Source organism: Benincasa hispida, chromosome 12 (assembly GCF_027475165.1).
Source record: "Benincasa hispida cultivar pf3 chromosome 12, pf3_genome.v1.1, whole genome shotgun sequence".
NCBI classification, from domain to species: Eukaryota; Viridiplantae; Streptophyta; class Magnoliopsida; order Cucurbitales; family Cucurbitaceae; genus Benincasa; species Benincasa hispida.
This window is the reverse complement of record NC_143489.1, coordinates 17,123,477-17,150,854: the sequence shown is the minus strand read 5'-3', so window position 1 is coordinate 17,150,854 and position 27,378 is coordinate 17,123,477. Positions and strand designations below refer to the sequence as shown.

General features: G+C 35.7%; 1 protein-coding gene across 1 annotated transcript in view; it reads left to right on the top strand.

Moving 5' to 3' along the window:
* The first annotated feature begins 5,709 nt into the window (after positions 1-5,709).
* TPP2 (tripeptidyl peptidase ii) overlaps positions 5,710-27,378 on the top strand; it is a 37,502-nt gene continuing 15,833 nt past the window's right edge. Inside the window, exons 1-16 of the mRNA XM_039051114.2 lie at positions 5,710-6,355; positions 6,652-6,730; positions 6,821-6,894; positions 7,014-7,123; positions 7,208-7,288; positions 7,796-7,882; positions 13,781-13,923; positions 14,152-14,302; positions 14,432-14,554; positions 14,704-14,787; positions 14,970-15,157; positions 16,100-16,274; positions 16,369-16,490; positions 16,589-16,668; positions 17,058-17,116; positions 17,706-17,860. Coding sequence (XP_038907042.1) covers positions 5,998-6,355; positions 6,652-6,730; positions 6,821-6,894; positions 7,014-7,123; positions 7,208-7,288; positions 7,796-7,882; positions 13,781-13,923; positions 14,152-14,302; positions 14,432-14,554; positions 14,704-14,787; positions 14,970-15,157; positions 16,100-16,274; positions 16,369-16,490; positions 16,589-16,668; positions 17,058-17,116; positions 17,706-17,860 — 2,069 coding nt within the window. The 5' untranslated portion in view covers positions 5,710-5,997. The remainder of the gene's footprint in view (positions 6,356-6,651; positions 6,731-6,820; positions 6,895-7,013; positions 7,124-7,207; positions 7,289-7,795; positions 7,883-13,780; positions 13,924-14,151; positions 14,303-14,431; positions 14,555-14,703; positions 14,788-14,969; positions 15,158-16,099; positions 16,275-16,368; positions 16,491-16,588; positions 16,669-17,057; positions 17,117-17,705; positions 17,861-27,378) is intronic.

Here is a 27,378-nt window from a genome sequence, read left to right as displayed (position 1 = left end):
TACCTCGACATTAGGGAAAGAGTAAATTTCATCTTGTGTAGCTGTGTTCCCAATTCCACAATAAGATGAATCCCCAAAATGGTAGACTTATTAAGTTGACAGTCTGGCCACTCTCACCCATACAAATCAAAGGACTGCCTTCATAGGCAGGAGTTCACAACTCACTCAAGATTCAAGTTATGTTACCTATAGTCATCCTCGTGAAATTGAAGTCTTTATTATTAATGGCGTTATATAATAAGACTAATCATTTTGTGGTTTGGTCTTATACAAATCCCTTTGTATAGAACACCTCTACTCACATGTCTCTACATGAATGATCAGGATTAAATCATTTGTAGCACTTTACAACAATTGTAACATTTAAAAAGCGGGTCGTATTCGTAGTGTCACTAGGATAAGGTACCCAACTTATCCATCTACTACAGACTATTTAGGTTAGTGTATTTTATAAGGATTAAATCCTTAGAACCACACATGAGTATGTAGTCCCTCGTTATCCGAAGATACTTAGGATGTTATTAACGACGTTCCAGCGATCAGATCCTTCAACAATATTGTTCAAGACCCAGAATCAACCCTTAAGGGAACAATTTATCTACTTATCCCTGCATTGAGGAATGAGTGAATTCTGTCTTGTGAAGCCGAGTTCTCAACTCTCCAATCAAATGAATCCTCAAAATGGTAGCCTTGTTGAGTTGACAATCTGGCCACTTTCACTCATACAAATCAGAGGACCGCCTTCATGAGTAGGAGTTCACAACCCACTCAGGATTCAGGTCATGTCATCTGTGGTCATCTTAGTGAAATGTAAGTCTCTATTATCAATGGTGTTATATAAAGAGACTAATCATTTTGTGGTCTGGTCTTATACAAACTCTTTGTATAGGATACCCCCGCTCGCATCTCTCCACATGAATGATCAAGATTATATAATTTGTAGCATTTTACAACATTTGTAACACCTACAAAGCGAGCCGTATCCGTAGTGTCACTTATCCATCTACTACAGATCATTTAGGTTACTTGTGTAAATTTACATAAAATAACCCCGGATCTTAGTTTATTAGATTGAATATATGATTATAAAATAACACTTATTTTATTAATAACAACATGTTTATACAAAGTTTACAAATTACGAGATTACAAGGAGATTTAGACACCATTCCCAACACTTTGAAGGATAAACGTGAAAAGGAAAAATGAAGTATCATATACCTCATTTTTCTCCCACTTAGTGTTTTACCTAGGGTTAATTTAACTTAGAAAAATACGACTAATTCTTTTTCTAATTGTTTAAATTTGCCCAAAAATAACACTTACTTTGGATAGTTAAATAATTTTGATTAATGTTCATTAAACGCTTTAATAAATTTTAATCAACAATTGCATGTTTGTAGCAATTCTATCTAATTCACCTTTCCAGGTCAGTTCTTAGATAAGGGTGTTCTGTTTCCGTCAACTTAAATACCTCAGTCTAGACAGAACTAGCCTTAGACAAAATGTCCTTTAGAGATACATTTGCTACAAATTTAATATTTTAATTAAAACCAATCTAATCCTATTAAACTAATTAAAAAATTAAACTATTTTTCAACTCAATAACTCTATTTTTTAAACTAACAATTTCATCTTTTAGTTCTAAAGAGAAGGTTCAATTTTCCCATTTTTAGTTCTCAAGTTATTCAATTTTCATTTCTTATGATAAAGACTTGAGTTCATCATTTTCATTTTCAAAAAGCTTAATTCTATCATTCAAGACATTTTTCTCAACACAACAAGCATCAATGTTATTATGCAATAACATATCATTAGCTCCATTCTTCAAGCAAGTATTTTCATTTATCAGAGATCTATTCTCAATAGACAAAGTCTTAGACTTCTTTGATAGTTTTAGATATTTAGAGCAAAGTTTTTCTAAATCATTTTACATATCTTCAAAACAAGTCGTATAATTCATCATAAGTAGGAAAATTTTGAATTACCTCATTTTCATCACTCTCATCATTATAATCTCTATCCGAATGAGCCATTGAATACAAGGAGGAACCATCACATTTTTCCTTTTTTCCTTTTTTCCTTTTTTCCATACAAGAATTTTTCTTGATTTTGAAAACAACAATCCTTCACATCAAATAAATCGTTAGTAGTATAAGGAGAATTTTCTATGCTATACATATTGTCAAGAAAATTCCAAATATCATATGCATAATCATATTATGCAATTTTATCACATACTTTACTATCCAAAGCACTACATATGATAATTATGGCTTCGGCATTAAAAGAGAGCAGTTTTTCATTCAATATTAATTTTGACAAACTATGTTCACAAGCATACAAAATATTAAAACAATAGCAAGCAAAAATGTCTTCATTCTCTTTTTTCAAATATCAAAATTTTTACCATTAAAGAGAGGAGGTGTATCAACACATTGACTTTCTAAAATTTCCATACTTCTAGCAATTAAGTTTTTTTTCAAAATATTAATTAGATACTTTAAATATCTGTAACGACCTGATCCTTACTTAACAAGGTTTGATTGTTACGACATGCATACCTAAACTTTTCTACCATGAGATGAGTTTTGGTAAAAAAAAAAAAAAAAAATTTAAAGGAACACATTAGAACTTTTATTAAGTAGTAAAAACTTCAAAAAAAAGTTTCTTTTACAAAATATCGGGATCCATAAAAACAAAACATTAGTGTAGTGGAACAAAATGCATATATGACCAAAACAGTGAGTTTGATGGTTGACCCTCTAAGTGGCGTCCCATCATGTCTCCTATGTTGTGCCCTCACCTACAAAGTTTATAGAATAGGAAGGGTATATAATATATCCAGTAAGTAGCTCTCACCTAAGGTAGTACTCAAATGCACAATCACTTAATATTTTGATGATAATAAATGTGATTGTTTTTACTATTTTGAATAACCCATAGCATAGAGCTTCGGAACAACGATTCCGACGCCCCTTGAATCACTCAAATTGGAGTTTGGATGAAAAATATATAGCAAAAAGGAGTGTAACGAAAAAATATCCGTGATGACGTGGTGAATTAATCATCAAATTGGACCTATTAGAAAAAAAACCTTGCAAATCATGTTATGTTGGGAAGAAAGAAAAAAATTATATATTGTTTTTTATTTTCTTTTTACCTTTTATTACTTTTAATCTTCACCTTCCAATTAACTTTTTTATCAATCCAATTGTCTTAATTAAATTCTACTTTTTGTGCTACTTCTCTCTCTTTTTAAACTTTATCAAATTCTTCATTACTTTTCACAACTTTGCAAGTCTTAAAATTTACAAAAAAAGTCACCAATGTTACTCTCTCTGCGAACTTCCAATTTCCTTTCTTTTCATCTTCCTCTAGAGAGAGATCTTTATCATATTGTGAGGATTAAATAGTGTGAGTTCAAATTTGTATACTTGCTCTATTTAGAGAGTTTATTGTGTGATTTAAAGCTTCAGAAATATTGTAGCGATTGGATCCCAACCCGTAGAAAGGATCAAATTTGCTCTTAAACCCGAAAAAGGAGCAAGGTAGCGGTTTGACTCTCATCTATGGAAAGAGTGAAAGGAGATTTTTAATCGAAATCCCAAGGGGTGTTTAGGAAAGTAGATGTAGGTCGAGTTTGACCGAACTACTATTCAAATTACGGTTTCTTCTTCTATAGCTCTTTCCTAATTATTTTTCATTTACTTTTAATGGCATACTTTTGTTAGTTGGGATTGATTAAATATATTGTCACATATTTTTTTAAACTCAATTTTCAATTTAGCATCAATTAGGATTTTTATTAATTTTATTTAAAAAATATTTAGTTAGTTTAAATTGAATATATTTTTCAAAACTTCAATTAAACCTCACCCTTCTAAGGTTGTCATACCGGTCTAACAAAAAAAATGTGTTGGTTGGAGACAAAGATATGTACATGATCCCTAAAAATAAAAATTAAAGGTTGAAGGTAAAATGGGAATTCTTCCTTATCGCCCCTTTAATATTGCAATAGACATGTACACACATATACATATATAGACTCATACTAGGTGAGTTCAAGTGAAGAGTTTATAATCAACCTTCACTATGAATTTTTCCTAATTAGTTTACTTTAAAATCTTTCTAACAATTATTTTTACTTTTCATCTTAATTGTTTTATATTTCGATATATATGTATATATTTTTTTAGTATATAAGACTTTAATACTTTTAAAACCTAAATATCTTAATGTCTAAATGGAAAGTTTAAACTTAAAATATTTAAATTTTAACTTTAAAAAATTATAGGATTAAATATTTTAATGAGAAATTTTCACAGATAAAAAAAAAATCAAAATATTTACATAATAATAATAATAATAAAATATTGATAGACTTTTATCAATCTCTATCAATAATAGACTTGTATAAGTTTCTATCACGGATAATATCAATGATAAACTTCTATCAGTTTCTATCACTGATAGACACTAATAGACTTCTATTAGCATCTATCAGTGATAGACTTATCAGTTTCTATCATTGATAGATGTTGATAGACTTCTATCGGCATCGATTTGTGATAGATATTGATAACAATTTCTATCACAATTATAATTAAATTTTCGTATTTGTGTAAATATTTTTCCTTATTTTCTATTTTTGAAAATTTCCCTATACATTTGCATATAAAATATTTATCTTTTATTAAGAATTTTCTTAATGTTTATTTTTAATAAAAATTATATTAAAAATGACCCATTTAATACATAAAATTCTATAAAGTTGAGAATAAATTTTTACAAAATGAATAAATTAAAATATACAAATGAGAAATTTTTTCTCGAAGAATTTTACAAGGATGGAGATTGAAATAGGGAGCCTTTTCCGTTCCTACCATGCCCCCTGAATATTTCTACATAAATTATTGATTACAAATAACTCTAATCCAAATATTTGGTATTTGGTTCTCGACTATTGTTTTTGTTTAATTAATTATAACAATTTGGTTATGTTTTCAAAATTTTATTTGGATTTTAAAATATTTCTAAATTGTAAATAATAAAACATAAAAATCAATGGATGAAAAATAAAAATCAAGAATTTAAGATTGTCCCCTTTGATAATAATTTGATTTTTTTTTTTTTGTTATTGAAAATTAGATCTATTTCCTTTCAATTTCTTACCATTCATCTATAAAAAAAAAAAAAGTTGAATTTCAAATTCTACAAACAAGTACAAAATTTTAAAAACTACTATTTTTAGTATTCGAAAATTGGTTTGGTTTTTGGAAACATTAAATAATAAAACAAAAATTTAAAGGTGGGATAAATAGTTTTTTTTTCAAAAACTAAAAATTAAAAAACAAATGCAAATTCATTCTAGTAAATATGGTAATTTAAAATGTTGATTATATGAATATTGAAAGATTATGGTTATCTAGGACTAAAATATAGAACTACAGCCATTTTTGTCCGTAGATTTGTAGTTGAAAGTTGAACAAGAGAGTAGAAACCTTAAAATTTTCTAAATCATTACACAAAATTCAAAATAAAAAATTTATAATTATGACTATAATGCAAAAACAGACATTATTATAATTGATAAAAGAAAAAAGTTTTTTTTTTTTTTTTTTTTTAAGTAAAGAAGGAAAAAGAAAAGAAAGCTTCGTCAAATAAAATAATGTAAAAAAGGAGAAAAAACGGAAAGAGATATTTTGTCAAAGACTCAAAAGTGGACTTATTTATTTATTGAAAAGAAAAAGAAAATAAAAAAACAGATATTTACTGAAAGCACCGACGACAAAGCCAATAACAACTGCATTATTGAAAATAAAAAAATGATAGCATAATTTTGTGTGCACGTGAGTTCCAACTCCCCTAATCCACATTCCCCTTTCCACTCTCAATCATCTTCACCGCCCTCTCAGCCTTCACCACCTGTCCCTCCGCCTCCGCCGCCGCAGCCGAACAACCATTCAAAATTACCAAAAACACCCTTCCATTCTCATGCAAAATGCACCGCTATTACTCCAATTCCCCATTTTGCCCTCCCCCTTCTCATTCTCCCATCTTTCACTTCCTTCTGCTACTGCTCCTTCTATTCCATTTCTCAGCTCAATAATCCGGAGACGAGTGAGTGGCGAAAACTGCAGCGTTTCTGTTCTTCGGAAAGGAGTTTGTCTTAGGGCAATGCCTTCTGCTGGCGGTGGCGACGGTGACGTGAATGGTGGTGCTTTCTCCGGCTTCAGTCTCACGGAGTCCTCGTTCTTGGCCTCCTTAATGCCTAAGAAGGAGATTGCTGCTGATCGCTTCATCGAGGCCAATCCTGAATTCGATGGACGTGGCGCTCTTATTGCGATTTTTGGTATGTGGTGTCGTGTTCTACTTTTGTATGATTAGTGTTGGATAGTGATAAGGACGAAGAGGAGAAAGAGAAGATTTGGCTTGATTTGTTTTTATCTGATGTCTTTGGCACTTCTTGGTCGTTTATGTGTTGGATTTGAGATGATCTCTTCTTTGTTTTGTTTCTAGCATTGTTCATTCTTGTGTTTTCGAATTTCCTTCTCTGCTGGAGCTTGACGTTGGATTGATTCTTGGAAGTGGAGTGGAGTAGTTAGGTTATGTTGTATTAGTTTTTTTTTTTTTAATGTTTCTTCTCAGATAGTGGTGTTGACCCTGCTGCTGCGGGATTACAAGTGACATCGGATGGAAAGCCTAAGATATTGGATATTCTTGATTGGTATGCAGGGACATTTTCTTGATTCTTAGTATTATTAGAATGTTTATATTGATTTGTAATGCAACATTCTTTTTTTTCCCCTAATGTCAGTACGGGGAGCGGCGATGTTGATATCTCGAAGGTGGTGAAGGCCGATGCAGATGGTTGCATTATTGGAGCTTCAGGTTCATGCTAATAATTTTGCTTAACAGCCAACGGTTTTTATCCTCCTTCTGTTTTATTCTCCGTCTTCCGTGGTCAAACTTGTTCAGTAATGTTTCATTTTACTGATTACACTGGTTAGGGACTTCTTTGGTTGTCAATTCTTCGTGGAAGAACCCTTCTGGTGAGTGGCATGTGGGCTATAAATTTGTTTATGAGTTATTTACAGACACACTGACTTCTCGTTTGAAGGTAAGAATGTTAGGTTTGCTTGTTTTTGAGTAATACACGACTTAATTAGTTCCCATTAAATTTGTACATTATTCTCCTGCACAGAGAGAGAGAAAGAAGGATTGGGATGAAAAGAACCAGGAGGAGATTGCCAAGGCTGTTAAGGTTCTTGGTGACTTTGATCAGGTTGTTGACTATACCATCTGCTAATTTTCACAATTATATGTTAACTTCCATTAAATATTTGTATCTGTCCCCGAAGAATAAAAATTGGAAGTTCTTATACTAGCATTAGTAGTGCTAGTAAAGTTCCGCACCCAAACAGTCATTTAATTGCAAACATCTACGCTCATTACTCAAATCATTTGATGAAATTGTTACCTACTATTTATGTTTATGTGCTTATTATGTTATTACTTTATTTAACTTCTGTTGTTTTCATTTGCTTTTTGTTTTCTCAAAAAAAATTTTCAAAGCATTTTTTTTCAATTTTCTCAAGTCTCATTAGCAGGTAAAAGTTCACCAAAATACTTTGATAGAGGTGGCTTACTAATTTTTAAAATAATGGTCTTCACATACATAGCTGGTTGAAATATTTCCAAGTGAAAGGATTTTTTAGTCTGTTCTCAACTCCTCAGAATTGGCACAATTGCACATTTTCACTGCATGCTAATTTTGTCATCCATGTTTCAGAAACACACGAAGGTGGAGGACCCAAATCTGAAAAGGGTTCGTGAAGACCTCCAATACCAAATTGATATTCTTAAAAAACAAGCGGATGTAAGTATACATGAACTTATAGATATGTATGTATGCATGTATATTATATGGTGATGTCTTGGGAAATAAGGCTAAATACAACATAAATTAGAATATGTAAATAAGTGATTATAGTATGTAAGGCTAAAACACTACTGAGAAAAATTGCTATATTGTGTATATTGTAGTTTTGTTTAATCACTGCTATTTAATTCTTAATGGATACGTAGCTTAACCAGGGATTCTTTATGAAACGATCCAACTTGCTATTATACTTCTAGGATGCTACGATATGCATGCATAAGCTTGACAATAAATTTTTTGAAGAGAAAAAAAAAATTAAATAAAAGAAATAAACTTTTATTTTCGTGATACTCTAAAAAAAATTAAATCCTGAAAACACTATTCGGGATACCTTGACCTTAATTTAAAATAAATTGTGCTACTAAATAAATTAACAAATGAATAAATGAAACAAATCAAGAGCTCTGAATGCTAGACTCCTAAACCAAGTCAAGAAAGAAAAAAAACATAAGTGTGGAAGCGGTGAGATGTCCCAACGACCAGGTCTCAGATTCTTCCCGTCATTCGTTGTTCGTTCTTTTTCCTTACCTAAAAAACATGAAAAGAAAAGAACGAGTATAAAATATACCCAGCAAACGACCCATTACTGGGCCCACTAGGTGAACTATTAGCCTTCCTATTGGGTCTCAAGTGCACGTAGAGATGTCCAACCCATGGGGTCGGAGTCCTGCAGGAACCCCCGAATATATGGGGAATGAGGGAGGGAGGGGGGAATTTTTTTCCCCATTTGCAATTGAAGGCCGAGGATGGGAAATATATTGCCTGACCCCGACCTCACTCCGTGTGGCCCCCCCCCCCCCCCCTATATAAATTATAAATTTATAATTATATATATTAATATTAATATTGTAGACTTTGTTAGGATAATTATGGAGTTTTTAATTATTTAAGTTTAAGACTTTATTACCTTAATTCCTTAGATGTTGTAATATTTAATATAGGATGTTCTAATTGTTGAATTTTAATTTATATAAATTATGAGAATTTAGCATTTTAATTATAATTTTTAAAATTGAATGTGTATTATTGTTTTTATTACCAAAGTTGATAATATTTTATTTAAATAAAAGTTGTATTGGATATGTTTAAGGAATTATAAACAATATATATTTAATTTAAATAAAAAAATTGTTAGAAAAAAAATGATGGCGGAGAAATTTTCCCCACGAAGAACCCGATCTCTGCGAAATCCCCATGGGGAATCCCTGCCCCGTTCCCCGTGGGGAAATTCGCAGGGACGGGGAATAGAATAAGGGGTGGGGACGGCTTCCCCGTCCCTTCCCCTCCCCTCCCCGTGAACATCTCTAAGTGCACGTTACGCATTGTAGATATAAACATAAGGGGCGAACCCAAAGGTATGCTTTCATAAGTAGTGACCCCGCAGTGACACAGTCACAGGCATAAGTAGTGATCCCAAGGGAGCATTGTAACATAGGCATAAGGTGTGAACCTGAAGGCTTATAATACGTGATGTGCATAACCCGATAGAAACACAAATAGTCACTATTAGTCCAACATAGTCCTAGACATGCAATCATAACCTTAAATCATGCTTAAAAATTCGCAGAACAGTCACAAAGTCCATCCATCATTCGAACACCAAACATTCACATAATAACGTAATTACCATGGCATAACCATAAGCCTCCATAACCTCCAACAACGGTCCAACAAGCATGTCATAACATATCAATCTAACATAAAAACGACAATCACATACTTAACTCCAACTTGGGTTCGAGGGTGAACAGGTAGTAAGTTGCTTACCTCAATAATCTAGCGTAAGTAATTTAATCTCCCCTTTTGGCTTGAGAGACCTTAAGTCAACACTACTACTTGAACAAAAAATCAATTGAACCTATTTGGCTTAAATCCATACATAAAATTATCTTAAACTTTCCCAAATCATTTATCCAAATCGTAGTGTGACCCTCAATTACTTCTAAATGACAACCAATAAACCCAATCCTTATGCGTGACAGTAATTCCAAGGGTTAAAACCCAAATCTCAGCAATTCGAAAATTACAACCTTGCCCACAAAGGGTGCCGAAAACGCCCAAATTTCACCATCGAAGTTGCTGGACAATAACGAATAATGCCTTGCAACTCCAATCTAAGCATCAACACATCATGGGTAACTTAAATTAGTCCAAAAATTTAATGGGCATTGAAGAATCAACAAGGATAGACCTAAAAGTGCCCGACACCTTACCCAAATCGGCAAAGCTCAACGAACATTGACAACAAATCGACAATGTTTGGAGTCCTTCAAACATCACTACTTCTTCCGGGTAACGTTGGTTTGTGACATTTATTGATGATCACACTTGTCTTACATGGGTGTTTCTTCTCACTGATAAATCAGAGGTACCATTGATATTCCAACAATTTTACACTATAATGGAGACTCAGTTTAACACCAAAATTGTTATCCTTCGTAGTGATAGTGGCCGTAAGTTCTTTAACAACACCTTTCATGAGTTTCTGACTTCTAAAGGCATTATCCATCAAAGCTCATGTGCTTATACCCCCTCAATAGAATGGGATGGGGTGGCTAAACGAAGAAATCATCACCTTATTGAAATTGCACGATCTCTCATGCTGTCTACTTCTCTTCCCTCCTACTTATGGGGGATGTTGTTCTGACTGTAGCCCATCTTATCAATTGGATGCCTTCCCATGTTCTCCAATTCCAAACTCCTCTTGAATGCTTTAAAGAGTCATACCCAACAACGCGTCATATTCCTGATGTTTCTCTTCGGATGTTTGGGTGCATTGCTTTGTCCATAGTCATGGTCCTAACTGCACTAAATTTATCTCTCGTGCTTAGAAATATGTCTTTGTTGGGATTCCCTTCACCAGCGAGGTTGTAAGTGTTTCCATCCATCTTCACGGAAGAACTTTGTCTCTATGGATGTAACGTTCCTTGAGGATAAACCTTTCTTCCCTATTAGTCCTCTTCAGGGGGATAATACTAGCGAAGAGACTAACTGGTTTACATCTTCGGTTCCTACTGATCTTCTTCCCGAACCCATTCTGGGTACGGATGATACTGTCCTGCCTACTAAACAAGTCCCATGGATAACGTACTACAGGAAGAATCTCAAAAAGGAAATAGTGCCATCAGTTGCTCCACTGGCTCCGATCCATGAATCGGAACCAACACCAGTTCAAGGTACTCTTATTCCTCATAATACTGGTTTGTGTACTATTCCTGATAATATTGATGTGTGTGTTGAGGGTGATGTTTGTGATGTTGAAAGTGACAAAACTGATATGGTAGTTCTAGAGAATGACAGGGTTGTAGGCAATGATGAGTCATTAGGAGAAACATAGGAAGGTGAGACTTTGCCTTAGGTAACTGAGTGTGACCCCGTCCTCTTACTGATGAGGGGTCAGACAAAACAGGGGGTTATGATGCCTCTCTTGATATGCCCATTGCATTGAGAAGGGGCACCAGGTCATGCACTAAGAATCCTATGCATAGCTTTCTATCTTATAGTAATTTGTCTTCTGAGTTCAGGGTATTCACTACCAACATGGATACAGTAACAATACCAAACAACATACATATGGCCATGGAAGTTTCTGCATGGAAGGTTGCGGTCATGGAAGAAATGAGAGCTCTTAAATAAATTAATACGTGGGATCGTGTGGTTCTTCCTAAAGGGCATAAAACAGTTAGGTGCAAGTAAGTGTTCACTATAAAGTATAAGTCTGATGGAACCCTTGACAGATAGAAGGCTAGATTGGTAGCTAAAGGGTTTACACAGACTTATGGGATAGACTATTCAGAAACTCTCTCCTATAGCTTTCGCTAAATACAGTTCAAGTCCTTCTTTCTATGACAGTTAACAAAGACTGGCCTCTCCATCAACTTGATGTGAAAAATGCTTTTCTGAATGGTGAATTAGAAGAAGAGGTTTATATGAGTCCTCCTCCTGGTTTTGAAGCTCTGTTTAACCATCAGGTTTGTAAACACAGGAAGTCTTTGTATGGTTTGAAAGAGTCTCCAAGTGCATGGTTTGATAGGTTTACTACCTTTGTTAAGTCCCAAGGTTTTACTCAGGAGCACTCTGATCACACCTTGTTCACAAAAAGGTCAGTATCAGGGAAAATTGCCGTACTAATTGTGTAAGTAGATGATATTGTTTTGTCAGGAGATGATGCTGCTGAGATTATAAAGCTTAAAAATAAAATGACTGATGAATTTGAGATTAAGGACCTTGGAAGTTTAAGGTACTTCCTTGGAATGGAGGTGGCGAGATCAAGAGAAGGGATTTCTGTCTCTCAACAAAAATACGTCCTTGACTTGTTGAAAGAAATAGGTATGACTAGATGTAGACCGGTTGACACTCCTGTAGGGTTCAATGCTCAATTGGGACAAAGTTCCTATTGATAAAGAAAGGTACCAGCGTCTAGTGGGAAAATTGATTTACTTATCTCACACTAGACCAGTCATTTCCTACGCTGTTAGTGTGGTTAGTCAGTTCATGTAGGCACCCCACGAGGGACATTGGAAGCTGTGAATCGGATATTGAGATATTTAAAATAACTTTAGATAAAGGTTTGATGTTTAGAAAAATTGACAGAAAGCGCATTGGGGCTTACATCGACTCTGATTGGGTAGGATCCGTTGTAGATAGAAAATCTACTTCTGGGTATTGTACGTTTGTGTGGGGTAACCTTGGCACTTGGAGAAGTAAGAAGCAAGGTGTTGTTGGTAGAAGCAGTGCTGAAGCAGAATACAGAGCTATGAGTCTGGGAATCTGTGAAGAAATCTGGTTGAAGAAGGTTCTGTCTAATCTTCACCAAGATTGTGATCTACCTATGAAGCTCTATTGTGATAACAAAGCGGCTATAAGCATAGCCAACAGTCCTGTGTACATGATAGAACGAAACATGTAAAAATCGATAGACACTTTATCAAAGAGAAATTGGACAGTGGTAGTATTTGTATTCCTTACCTCCCTTCTAGTCAACAAGTTGTTGATATTCTCACCAAAGGATTACTCAGCCAAAGCTTTGACTTGTATGTTAGCAAGTTGGGTCTAATAATCTACCCCCAACTTGAGGGTGAGCGTTGAAAATGAGGGGTTGTTTATGTATTTAGCCCCAAGGGCATTTTAGTACTTTACTTTGCCCTAGTTTTTTCCTTCTCTGTTTTAGGGCTTCCTAAGCCTATTTATATCTTAGTTCTTTCTTGTATGAGTGCAAGTTGAAAATAATAAAAAGTATCCTTCTGTCATGGTTTTTTCTCTCTGTATTAGAGTTTTCCACCTAAATCTTGTATCCTTTTCTTCTATCTTTTAATAGTAAATATATTATTTACTTTAACCCTAACTCCCCCATAAATACATACAGACATATATATATATACTCACATACATATATATATATACATACATTCATATATATATATATACACACACATATATACACATATACACATACGTATATACATACATACATACATACGTATATATATATATATATATATATATATATTTATTTATTCTTTCTTTTTTTCCATTTCCAAAAAGGAAATCTCTCTAAATCTTTCAACCAAACAACTCCAAATTCAAATTCAAATCTCGAACATCCTTTTAACAAAAATAAGAACATAAATCTATTACTTCCAAAACAAATTCCCAAACAAAAAAATATATTTAACTTTATATATATATATATTTTCCTCTCAACAACAAAATCCTCAATTAACCCAAGATAAAACAAATTGAATTTACCTTAAAATTTTGGGACGTCACACTTTATGATTATTGTGAAACAAAATTAGTATCTTATCTTTATAGACGTGTTTTGTTATGTATTAGTGCTATGATGATAAGGGGCCAGTCATTGATGCTGTTGTTTGGCACGATGGAGAAGTATGGAGGGTTGCTCTTGACACACAAAGCCTCGAGGACAAGCCTACCTCTGGAAAACTTGCCAACTTTGTACCACTAACAAATTATAAGTAAGTTTTAGATTCAAAGAGAAAACGATCCCTGAAGTATCACAAAATTAAGGTTGTGGACATATATATTTTTTTAAATTAATTAACTAATTTTATTCAAGTTCAACAAGATTGTAGTCAATTCATCTTTTGAAAGAGATGCATATATTTTACTTTACAGTTGTTGGTTATCTTGTGTGAGGATACAGTTCTGCAGTTGGAATATTTTAGTCTAAATTATGGTGACAGGATTGAAAGAAAGTTTGGCGTATTTAGCAAGTTGGATGCTTGTACATTTGTTGTTAATGTGTATGATGAGGGAAATATCTTAAGTATAGTTACAGATTGCTCCCCTCATGGTACTCATGTCGCTGGTATTGCTGCTGCTTTCCACCCAAAGGTGCATAAGATCTTTACCTTTTTATTTTTTGGGGAAAAAAAAAGTTCAAAGTAGACATGCATGGATTTGTTTTTTTTTTTTTTTTTTTGTTATTGACTTGTTCTGATTTGAATTTCTGATTATTGTTAGGAACCCTTGTTGAATGGAGTTGCTCCTGGTGCACAACTGATATCTTGTAAAATTGGAGACACACGTTTAGGGTCAATGGAGACTGGAACTGGGCTGACTCGAGCATTGATAGCAGCTGTGGAGGTGGCTTACAGTACTATTTTCATTATCATTCTTATAACTTCAGAAACTTTCTTGCAATGCTGATATATTTATTTATTTGTGAAGGACTGCAAGAAGCTTCTGGTTTGAATTAATCTTTCTAATTATGTCCACTATTCATATTTTTGCAGCATAAATGCGATCTCATAAATATGAGTTATGGTGAGCCAACATTACTTCCGGACTATGGTCGCTTTATTGATCTCGTTAATGAGGTAACTATTCTGAACATAGTGATTGAAGCTGACGTGATTTTGATCTCACCTGATCTTTTGGATATATAATTATAACTTTTGGTTCTCCCATTTCAGTTTTATGCTATTTTAATAATTATAGAGGTTTTTAATCCTTAATGGCAGGCGGTACTCATTATAGATGTTTTAATCCTTAATGGCAGGCAGTAAACAAGTATCGGTTAATATTTGTGAGCAGTGCTGGTAATAGTGGGCCAGCTTTGAATACTGTTGGTGCTCCCGGTGGTACGAGTTCAAGCATTATAGGAGTTGGCGCTTATGTCTCTCCATCAATGGCTGCTGGTGCTCATTGTGTGGTTGAAGCTCCCAGTGAAGGGCTTGAATATACTTGGTATTTTTCACTCTGATTTCTTACTTGATATCTAGCTTAGTGACTATAAAACATGGGGCTCTAAAAGACAAATTCTTTAAAATGTATATTTGAAAAATACCTTTTGAAGGAAATTTTCTTTTTCGAATTGGGCTTATAGACTCCTAGTCACCAAGTTTTATACATATAGGAGGAAAGGGGAGCCAATAAAGTAATATTTGAGGAATGAGGGGAGGTGTACTGTAATCTTTTGGCCGTGTGTGGCTGTGATTTTGTGGGCCCAAGTGGATTATTTTAGTTAGAGTTTTCCTGATGTTTAGGGGAGACCTTTCAAGGGTGTTTATGGTTGGGGGAGGGTATGTTTTTTTGGCTATCTGTTGAGATAGATAGGGATGCATTCGAATTGGGTTGGTCTTGTATCGATGGAAGATTGGCTGACCTATGGCTTTCTTTAGCCAAACCTTCTTGCCAATGCATCACAATAAGGCAGTGTATGAACGCAAATTGATGGCTATTGTTCTCGCTGTTCACAAATGATGACCCCACCACCTGGGTTGGAAATTTACCATCGGAATTGATTAAAAAACGTTTGAAAATTCTGCTTGAACAGCAGGTATGGGTGTTCTTTTTCTTAGCGGTGATCTGCTCCTAACAAGGCAGGGAAGGGGGAGTGGGGAATCAAAGTTCCGTGAGCTAGACAAGGATGGGGAATATATTCCTTGTCCCCATCCCTGCCTTATTTGTGTTTTTCTTCTTCTTCTTTTTAAATTAAATTTTATTTATGTATAGTATTTAAATTTAAATTCAAAATTTTATTGTCTAATAACCCAGATAATTTGATATGTTTGAACCATGGTTGGATGCAATATTTTAAAAATCAAAAGAGGTGCACACCTTGACCAGGAGGTCTTTTACTCTTCAACAGTCTTTGATTCATTCATAACCGGCAAATATGGGATGTAGGTCAAGTCGTGGACCAACAGCAGATGGAGATCTTGGTGTTAGTATAAGTGCGCCTGGTGCTGCTGTTGCTCCTGTTCCTACGTGGACCCTTCAGAGACGAATGCTTATGAATGGAACCTCTATGGCATCTCCCTCTGCCTGTGGGGGCATTGCATTACTCATTAGTGCAATGAAGGTCTTTCCTTGCGATTATAATAAGCCATCTTTTGATTATTATGATTGGCAGAGCTTTATTTGGTCTTGGTTACTAAGTAATGTCGTTCATGCAGGCTGAGAACATTACTGTGAGCCCATATCTTGTGAGGAAGGCTCTTGAGAATACGACCATTCCAGTAGGTTGCTTACCAGAAGATAAATTATCCACTGGACAGGGGCTCATGCAAGTTGACAAGTTAGGTTTTGTGCCCTAGCTCGGCCATCTAATATGCTTGAAATAAAGATAAGAACACTATATTTTGTTGATATATTATATTATTTATGATTTTTCAGGGCATATGAATATATAAGGAAGTCCCACAATGTTCCATATGTCTGGTATAAAGTGAAGATTAATCAATCTGGAAAATTGTGTAAGTTTATGCTGCTCATCTGTCATTTCTGATGTTTCTGTGACATGATCTGGTGATGTGTTCATTAGTATTACAATGACATCTAGATGAAACAAGAGAAGAGCAAAGGTAGAGGGGAATAGTTTTGTGAGGATGTATCATCCTCTTGATAGTTACACTATAGTAGGTGTTACTCAATACAACACCGTTTAGTCACCTTCCATAACAGTATTACGTAATATATCAATGTTATAGCATATATTTCTCTTTCCTAGAAGGGGTACTACTTTCTTTTATATTTCTTTCATATATCATCTTCTTGACAACTATTTTTGATCTTCTTCGCTATGGTATTTGATCCTCTATTTTTTACTTTCTAAATATTTTTAGTTTATGTGTCTTAATTTTAGCTCCCACAACACGGGGAATTTACTTGAGAGAGGCTAGTGCCTGCCGTCAACTTTCTGAGGTGAGGTCATTGCTTCGTTTGTACTGCTTACAAGAAGTAAAATCATACCCAGTTTCTTTATTTTGTTATGTGTATAAACCATACGCTAATGAACATTAACTACTTTCTGGACATAACCACCAGTTACGAGTATGACCTTGGATTTTTCTGTCATGTGTGAATTCAATTCTGTTGCCTGTGGTTCTCCAGATTGCATCACAAAACTAAGGGTTAGGAGAGATTCAAATTGTGTGAATTGATTTTGTAACTGTTCACTGCTTGGGTGGTTTTTCCTGTGGTTTATTTCTTTTCCTTTCTGGACCATGGTTAAAGCCTGTTTGCCGCCTTTCTTTTCTTTTCTTTTGCCAGCTTTTTTCTAATTGGTGCAGATATTCAACATAATTTGGTTTCTTTCCAGAAGTACATGTTATGGTGCAGCAGTCTGTAATTGACTATTGCTTTCAGTAATTTTCTTTCTAAATAAGAAAATATTCTTAGACATTGCATTTCAATGATTCTGCCTGGAGTAATACTTTGACCACTACTTTTCCTTCCAACTTTAAAACTTATCACTTCTTGTTAATATACAAACTATGTGATGTTTTATCAGTGGACAGTACAAATTGAACCCCAGTTTCATGAGGATGCGAATAATTTAGAAGAGTTGGTTCCTTTTGAGGAGTGTATCGAGTTGCATTCCAGTGAAAAAACAGTTGTCACTGTTCCTGATTATTTGCTTCTCACACATAATGGACGGAGCTTCAAGTGAGTCAACAATTTTTATGTGTTTCCCGTGCATGTGTATTTCTCAACGTCTGCCACAGTTTGCATCTTCTTTATTTGTGTTTCCTTTTTTTTGCTTTTTTAATTTTCATTTGGTTGGTTTTTTTCTGTTACATGATGATAAGATCATTTGCGGTTAAAGGTTCTAGCCTTATTTATTCATTTTTAGTTAGAAACAGAAATGTAATTTCAAAAAAGGCTAAGAAGCACAATGGGTAGGGGGCTTGAGGGTAGAGGGAAAAGGCCCAAAAAGCTACATAAGAAATGTCTTTCGGTTGTTAACAATCATAAAATGGGTTGTAATTATAGAAGAATTTACCGGTAGGAACACCACCACGAGCAACATGTTGCACACTATCACAAAATGAATAAGGGGACTCTCTCCAAAATGCCATCAGAGCACAGTCCCATTGAGTCTTAGCACCTCCTGACCTCCATAAGCCAATAATCTACCTAGGGAGGCATATAGCCAAATCAAACTCATTTAAAATAGAAGACCAGCCCTTGTAGCCACAATAACGATGTAGGAAGATGTGGTATGAAGATTCCCCTCCTTGTGGTTGTGGCAAAGGCAGCAAACCGTGGGGCACAAAGCCCAATTCAAATACTTCCTTCAGAGCATCTCATCGAAGTTAAGGATTCTATAAGCCAAAGCCGAAGGATCATCGTCACTTTTTTAAGAACTTTGTACTTCTGGATAGGTTCACCATAGGGATTACCAAATTTGAAGGCTTATAAGTGAGCTCAAGGAGAACAAAGCTTGAAGTGATGAAGTTTGATGATTCAAGGATCTAAGAGACTGTCAATTTCATTTTCTAAATGGACCAAATTGCGCTTGCCACATTTTCATTTTCTAGTAATTCAAGATGGATTGAAATCAAATATACATCTAGAAATTTTCCTTTTTAAACACTAGATCATTCGAACATAAGACGCCTTAATACCATTTGTAAATTATAATTATTTACAAAATACAGTTTCTTGGTGGATTGCCTTACTCAAAAAGTTCTTTTGTAATTACAACTTGTTGATGATTATTAACGATTGGTAGGTTCTTTTGGTTTAGTTTTTGAGAGTGTTCCCTCTACCCTCGGCCCCTGGGCTGTATTTCTCTCCTTTCGAATATATACCGTCGATGTTTCTTATCCCCCCAAAAAAAGGGAAAAAAAGGAAAAAAAAAAAGGAAAAAGAAAAGAAGAAAGAAAATTGCTTTTCTTCCTTGCTGTATTGTTTTTCTTCCTCTAGGTTGATTTGATTGTAGGCAGCTTGCTTTAGTCCTTGCTTGTGGTTGATTGGTCGGTTTGTTTATAGCCTTTGTATTTAGATTTTTGCTTTTTGGCGGTTTTGGCTTCAATCGTGTGTTTTTTTTGTTTCTCTCTTCTAGTTTTTTGTTGGTTTTCTTTTCTTTTCTTCCTCTTAAGGAAGTTGTATTATATCGTTGAACTTTTTCTTCCTTTTCATAGGTTGGTTTCTTGTTTAAGGAAAGTATAGGTTTGGAAGTTTCTAAGCCAAGAGGGTTAAGGCAACGCAACTATCTTTCCTGAAGGGATTTGAGTCCATGTGGAAGCGTGTGATCGCTTTCTTTGATTTCTTGAAACGATTAAAAACAAGTAAACAAGAAAAGGATAAGAATTATACCGTTGCCGATACGTGACCACAACGTAATCTCCTCTTGAATCTTGGTGTCTTCTTGAATTCTTCTAATTCCATAAGATCATCCTTGCTATGATTCAAGGATCCAGCTTGTGGGAACTACTTCTTGAAAGAATAGAGGGAATAGAGAAGAAGAGTTTTTTTTTTATAATTTTTCTAAGAAAATTGGGAGAATTTCTAGAAGGAGAGTTCAGAGTAATCGTAGAGATTATTTTGGTAGAGAGTATGTTCTATGAGGGCATTCAAGAACTCTAACTCTATGGGTTACTCTTAATCCTATTGGGATGACCCTTCTCTAGAAATTTTTAATTAAATATTTAAAAATGTCTAATATTAACAACTATCTTCCCAAATAATATTTCATATTAAATGGTTTGAAATATTTAAATCAATTTAAATATTTATTCTCTGCGGGATTTAATTTTCTACTAATATCCAATATTAAAAGATAATTATTCATTCGATATCTTATATTGAATGAATTTAAATATATACTCTCTGCATTATTTCTTTAATTCGAATCTTCTTCAAATTAATTAATTAATTATTTGAATCATATTTAAATAAATTAATTCTCCTAATATCTATTTAATTCGAATCTTATTCAAATTAAATAATTTATTTATTTATATGGATCTTATCCAAATAAACAATTAATTATTCGAATCATTTTCAAATAAATTAAGTATCCATATTATAAAGTTATAATTTGAATGTGTCCAATACAATTAATATTTTCCCTAAAAAATTTGAACACTTCAAATTTTCTTCAATCATAATTGATCATTGTTAGTCCATGGTGAGCTAGCAAGGAGACCTTATGGACTTACAGAGTATAAGTTCCAATGGTCCAAGATTAATTAATTAAACTCTTTAATTAAATTAACCTTCATTCATTACTTTGTTCAAGACCTGAAATCAACACGAAATTACTCATCTACTTACTCTATATGGGGAGGAGTGAATTCCATCTTGTGAGGTTATATTTCCAACTCCCCATTAAGTCAAGTTCCCAAAATGGTAGACTTATTGAGTCGACAACTTGGGTCATTCTTACCTATGCAAATCAAAGGACTGATCTCACAGACAGGAGTTCATAAATCACTAAGGATTAAGATTGAGTTGCACATGATCATCCTACGAAATATTAATCTCATCAATTAACGGATTTACAAAGAGAGATTAAATATTTCGTGGGTCCAATCTTATACAAATTCTTTGTATAGGATACCCTCACTCACATGTCTCCACATGAATGATTTGGATCAAACCATTTGTAATTATTACAAAGTGAGCCATATCCATAGTATCACCGGTATAAAACACCTAACTTTATCCATATACTATAGACTTTTAGGTTATTTCTTGAACATGATCTTCCTGTATGTCAACTACATACATGTCGAAGATTTCATTCAATAAACTTGGATTTTCTGGTTTATTGGATAATGTCATGCAAAACATAAAATAATAAATAATTTTATTAATTGATAAATAGTTTATCTACAAAACTATGAGCTTTAGGGCATAAATCCCATCATTTCTATCTTGTCATTTTCAGTGTTAAATTTCAGAAACTGGAAGAACCATTCACTATCTTTAGCTATGGCCGTCCATGAGTACCTCCCACCTCCCTTTCTTCTTCTTTAAAGAATTTGCTAGCCAGCCTTGATGATCTAGCCCATGTATGCTTGAAATATATCTTTTCCTAGTACTCGGATCTTTTCAAGTAAATCTCCAAAACCGTTTCATTAGGACGACATTATTTCTTTACTTGAAGGAGCCTATGCACCATACTTAGTGGGAAGAGAGCTCCAACTCCACTTCACCAAGTGCCTCCCTAGTTTATAGACCCCTCCATCCCAAATATAATCCATCATTTGTTGTTTCTGCAATCTTTACTTGAGATCCAAAAGAGAACTTTCTGTTAGAACTCGGTTATATATTCACTCTTTAGGCCAAAATAGCCAAGGAAGCCAAGGCTCCCTTCCTTCCAAGCACTTTGAGCTGCACTTAAGACTAAGCAAGAAGATGAAAAATCCCTTACATCCCTCCTCCCTAAATAATACCCCCTTGTAACAATTGAATCTTTCCTCACGGCCCCACAACACAATCACCACTCATTCATAACTAACTAATTCCCTCTCTCCATTATTTACATATAATTTTCCGTCTTTTTTCTCATATATCTTTTAATATCTGGGGGCCTATCACTACCCGCCCCCAAAAAAACCCACCTTGTCCTCAAGGTGAAAATTAGGAAATTGTTCAGCAATATGCAATCCGTTTTCGCATGTAGCATCCTCAGATGTCATGCACTCCCATTGTATTAAAACTTTAACATAAGTTGGAGAGATCACCATGCTTCCAATTTTCCAAATACCTAAAATCGCAGTGGGTTGCGGATGCCAAGACCTATTCTTTTGCCAGATCGGGGGAGCTGCAATCCTTGGTAACATCGAACCAATCGCCCTACATAGCTGAGAAACATGAAAAATTGGGTGAATATTTACATTTGCCGGTAGGGCAAGCCTATATGCCACAGGTACGACTCGATCAATAATCTGAAAAGGGCCAATGAAATGGGGAGCAAGCTTTGGGTGCTTATGTATAAACAAGGTGCTCTGCCGGTAAGGGTGGAGTTTCACATAGACCCAATTCGAAATTGCAACTGCCTCTTCCCTTCGTTTGCTATCCGCGAAAGTTTTCATACGTTATGTTCTTTCCAACATAGCTTTTAGGTCCTTTAACATATCATCCCTTTCTTTTAAAAGAGTATCGACCTCACCTACCATAGCAGTGCCCTTTTCATAAGATATAAGAGGTGGAATTGGCCGGCCATACACCACCTCATATGGTGATTTCTTTAGCGAAGTGTTATAGTTATATTCTCCCCATGCTAGCAACTTCGACCATTTGGTCGGTGTCTCCATAGTGAAACATCGCAAGTGTGCCTCCAAACCTTGCTACTTCCGTTTGGCCATCCGTTTGAGGATGATATGAAGTACTTCGTTTTAGTTGAATACTCATTAGCGTGAATAATTCTGCCAAAATAAGCTTGTAAAGACCTTATCTCTGTCCGATACAATACTTCGTGGCACACCGTGTAGTCGAACAATTTTTTGGAGGACAACATTTGCCACAGTGGCTTTAAAGTAATAAAATGGGCATATTTGCATAGGCGATCCACCACTACCAAAATTGTTGCATCCTTCAGATTTTGGTAGCCCATCAATGAAGTCCATAGTGATGTCATCCCAAATCATCTTTGGTATAGGGAGTGGTTGTAACAGGCTAGTCGGAGCTAATGACAGATACTTGGCCTGCTGACAGACAGAGTAATCACCCACAAATGAACGTACACTAGTTTTCATACCTTTCCAAAAGAACTCGTTCTTAAGGCGTTGATACATTTTAAGAGTTTCGTTGTGACCTCCCAGGGTTGTGAAATTCCTAAAGTAAGAGAGGAATTATGGGTGATGTTGACGGTAGAACAACTCTCTGTTTTTAGAGTAGTAGATCTCCCTTTAGGGAATATCCCTTCAGAGTTGAATCCCCAGCCTGGATGGCTTGTCGTATGTGCTTCAATCCTTCTGATCAATTTAATTTGTGAATACCGCTGAATTTAGTTTGTCCACACAACTTAGAGCGTTGAGTTCCATGGCTGCTGGTATAGAGAAAGGCCATCAGCAGTCGAATTTTCCAAACCCTTCTTATATTTAATCACAAAATTGTATCTAATTAGTTTAGCCACCCACTTTTGGTATTCTCTAACAATAATGCACTGTTCCAATAAAAACTTAAGGCTTTTCTAATCTTTTCTCACTGTGAATCGTTGCTCCAATAAATACGGCCTCCACTTTTGCACTGCCAACACTATTGCAATTAATTCTCGCCCGTATACTGCCTTCAAACAGTGAGTTATGGGTAGGGCCTAATTGAAAAACGCGAGGGGATGACCTTGTTGCATCAAAACAGCTCCTACTTCCACCCCTGAGGGCATCGGTTTCGACCACAAAAGGTTGCTTGAAGTTCGGCAGCCCCAAAACAGGGACCTGTCATTGCTTTTTTAATGTCTCGAAGGCTATTTGAGCTTCATCGTTCCATTAAAACTTGTCTTTCTTGAGCTGTTGTGTGAGTGGAAAAGCAATCGAGCCATAATTAGCCTCAAATTTGTGATAATAACCCATCAAACCAAGGAAGCCTCATAGGTGTTTCATGGTCGTTGGCACTGGCCATGTTGTCATAGCTTCAATATTTGAAGGGTCAGTTGTTACTCCATCCGCTGAATTCAAATGGCCTAGGTATTCAATTGTTGATGTTGCAAACATACATTTTTTTAAAGCCACCAGCTTATTGTCTGATAATGCTTGCAGAACTAGGGACAAGCGATTTATGTGTTCATGGACAGATGCTATAAACCAATATGTGATCAAAGAAGACCAGAACAAATTTACGCAAGTAGGGGTGCAGGGTATCATTCATTACTGATTGAAAAGTTGATGGAGCATTGCACAGGCAGAAAGGCATCACCCGAAACTCGTAATGGCCCTCATGGGTTCTAAAAGCTGTTTTATGGACATCCTTAGTCGCTACCTTGATTTGATGGTACCTGGATTTGAGATCAATCCTAGTGAATATACTTGGTCCTGCTAATTCATCAAGGAGCTCATCAACAATCAGAATTAAATGATCAGGGACAGTTGCTTGATTGAGAGCTCGATAATCTACGCAGAACCTCCAACTGTCGTCTTTTTTCTTTACCAATAGCACCAGGCTGGAAAAAGGACTAGTGCTGGGTTATTTCATCCCTTCATTCAGTATCTCTTCCACCAAACGTTCAATCTCGTCCTTGCACACATTAATTGGTCCTTCCCCATGTTTCAGTTCAATGGAATGATCGTATTGTCGTATAGGTGGCAGACCCTCAATCGGCTTAAAGACTTCTTGATATTTTTGCAGGACCGCCTATATTTTTGGACATAGGGGGTCTGGTCATGACTAAGGTGAGCATCAGTCATATGAGTTGTTACTACATTCAACTATAGTAATATCCTCTAGCCTTCCTCCCTCACAAACTTCTTCATGGGTTTCAAAGAGACTTGGGACTTCATTAAGCTTCTATTCCCTTTGAGTTGCACCTTCCATTGACCAATTTGGAAGTCCATTTCAGATGTACCCTAATCACATTCAACGCAGCCCAGTGCCATCAGCCAATGTACACCTAAAATAACATGTACACTGCCCAACGACAAGGGAAAAAATCATTAATAATAGTCAAATTTGGGAGGTTAAAGGCCACACCTTTGCAAATGCCCTTTGTTTGAACGAAATTCCCTGTTCCCAACATGATTCCGTAGTTGGAGGTGGTATTGTGGCAGGTTGAGTGTATTTACCAGTTCTTCGTCGATGAAATTATGGGAGGCTCCGCTGTCGATCAACACCACCACGTCTTTATCTCCAACTATGCCCATAAGTTTCACCGTTTTTGGGGGAGTCAATCCCTGCCAGTGAGTTGAGAGACAATTTAGCGGCTTCCGATGAGTCCATAAGCTAAGTATCCAACGTTTGGGGGGGGACTTCATCGACTTTCTCATCTTCGGGGATCCCTTCGGCAGTTTAGGTTCTTGTCCTCCTTGTCGTTATAAATCAACTGATTCAACTCCTTCTTTTTACAATGACGACCTGGTGTGTACCTTTTGTCGCATTGATAGCATAATCCTTTGTCTTGACGACTCTACATCTCACTGTCTGATAGTCGCCTGAACGAACCGATGGAGAACGTGTTCCCATTCACATCGTATAGGGTTACTGAAGTCGACGAACCAGTCGTATTTCCCCTTCCAAACACAACACGGCCACTTTTTATCCTTTTCCAATAGTTGGTTAACAATGAAGTATCGTTCCACTCGATGGAATCATCCTAGCAGATCGTCTCCTACCTCTCTTTTGAAGATCAGTATCTCAAGTTTTCTTAAATGCATATCAAATAAAGATACCTCTCTCTTTTCTTTCTCTGACATACTTCCCTTCCATTCGACAACCGCCGGTTGTTTGCCTTTTTCCGTCACCGTTCGCTTAGAGGACATTGATTTTCCCCATCGTCCATCAAACCTCCTTTCTTTGATCACGTCTTGAGTGCCATTAGCACTCTCTGTTCAAGTTCTCCCCCATCGTTTCAAATGGCAAGACCATGGCGTTTTCTGTCATTTGTTGCATCTCTGCAAATCTTTGGTCCGTCCAAGCTTCCATACCCACCTGTAGCAATGTGAGTTGCTCTTCAATCGTAGACATTCGAGCCTCCATTTTCTTAACCATCGCCCAAGGAGTGATGGCTTTGATACCAAAATGATAGAACTCGGTTATATATTCACTCTTTAGGCCAAAATAACGAAGAAAGCCGAGGCTTCCTTCCTTACAAGCTCTCTGAGCTGCACTCGAGACTAAGCAAAAAGAAGATGAAAAATCCGCTTACATCCCTCCTCCCTAAATACCCCCTTTGTAACAATCGATTTTTTCCTCACGGCCCACAACACAATCACTACTCATTTATAACTAACTAATTCCCTCTCTCCATTATTTGCATTTAATTTTCCCTCTTTCTTCCTTTTTCTCATATATCTTTTAGTAACCGGGGGCCTATCACTTTCTTCCAGTAGTCGCAGACCGGGAGTTATCACTTTGGCATCTCTCATGGTGCTGCGAAGGTGAGGGGTTAACATGGCTGTTAGTTGTTGAAGAGTTGCAGGGGGATGGGAAATGGAGAGAAACCTGGCTGGGTTACTTGGATGATGATCCCAATTCTTTAATATCGTTTGTCCATTATATCTGTTCTGGAGCTCTCTTTCCAAGAGTTGGGATATCATTATCATACGGAGGAATAACTTTGATAGTCACTAGCTGGGAAAGGGCAGTTGGTTTAACCAGAACCACATAAGAATTACCATTTCTTCCCTAGAAACATCTGAAATGCACGGAGGAGACAAAAATGTCAAGGAGATAACCAAAAGACCACCATCCTTTTTACGTCTTAGACAAGTATCTTGGTGTGCTCGGTAAAACTGCCTCTCTTGTTTGTGGCTTTTTATATCAATTTGAGGCCCCATTACAATATGGAAAAACCTTTGGGGATTGTGGAGAAAGAAGATTTTCCAAATAGTTAGTAAGCCAAACTAAGACCAATTCCTTTGCCGAAATTGCAAAAGAGCAGTTTTGGCGACCTTCTGAGTTCTGACAAGTTTATAGTTTTCCCTCTCCTCTTTTTGTCGAACTCACTGGAGAAGATTCTTGTTTTCTATTCTGATTGTGACCTTCTGGTCTGCCTTCGGAAGAAGGTAGGGGTAGGGTAGACATTATCTGAGAAGGGGTAGGGTAGGGCCAGAAAGCAAAGCAAATGGGTGAGAGGGGAGGTAGGGGCTAAGGTGGGGAGAAAAAAACGCCAATGTGATAGTGCATTCAATCTTTTGGTTGACTGCCATGCAGCCAATATATTGTAGGAAACTGAAACTGCAGCCAATATTTACTGCACTTCTTGCAAGGAGATGTGCTCGACAGTTTCGATATAATCCTTTAGATCTCTTCTAGTCTCCATCTTACAAGAGAGTTTGGCAATGTCCTAATTATCATTTCTCTCTTTGTTAGATTGAACACTCTTCTTTCTCCTTTTGGAACTATTCGTTAATAATTTTTTTTTCCTTTGTGATTTATCACGTCAATGTACTTATGCTAACAGAAAGATATTTATTTCTAATTCAAAAAATGTTGATTACCTTTAAGTTACCTGTTAAGATGGTTTAGCTTCTTTATAAAGGACGATAAAGTACTTAAAAGGTTAAGCAGGCCTACTT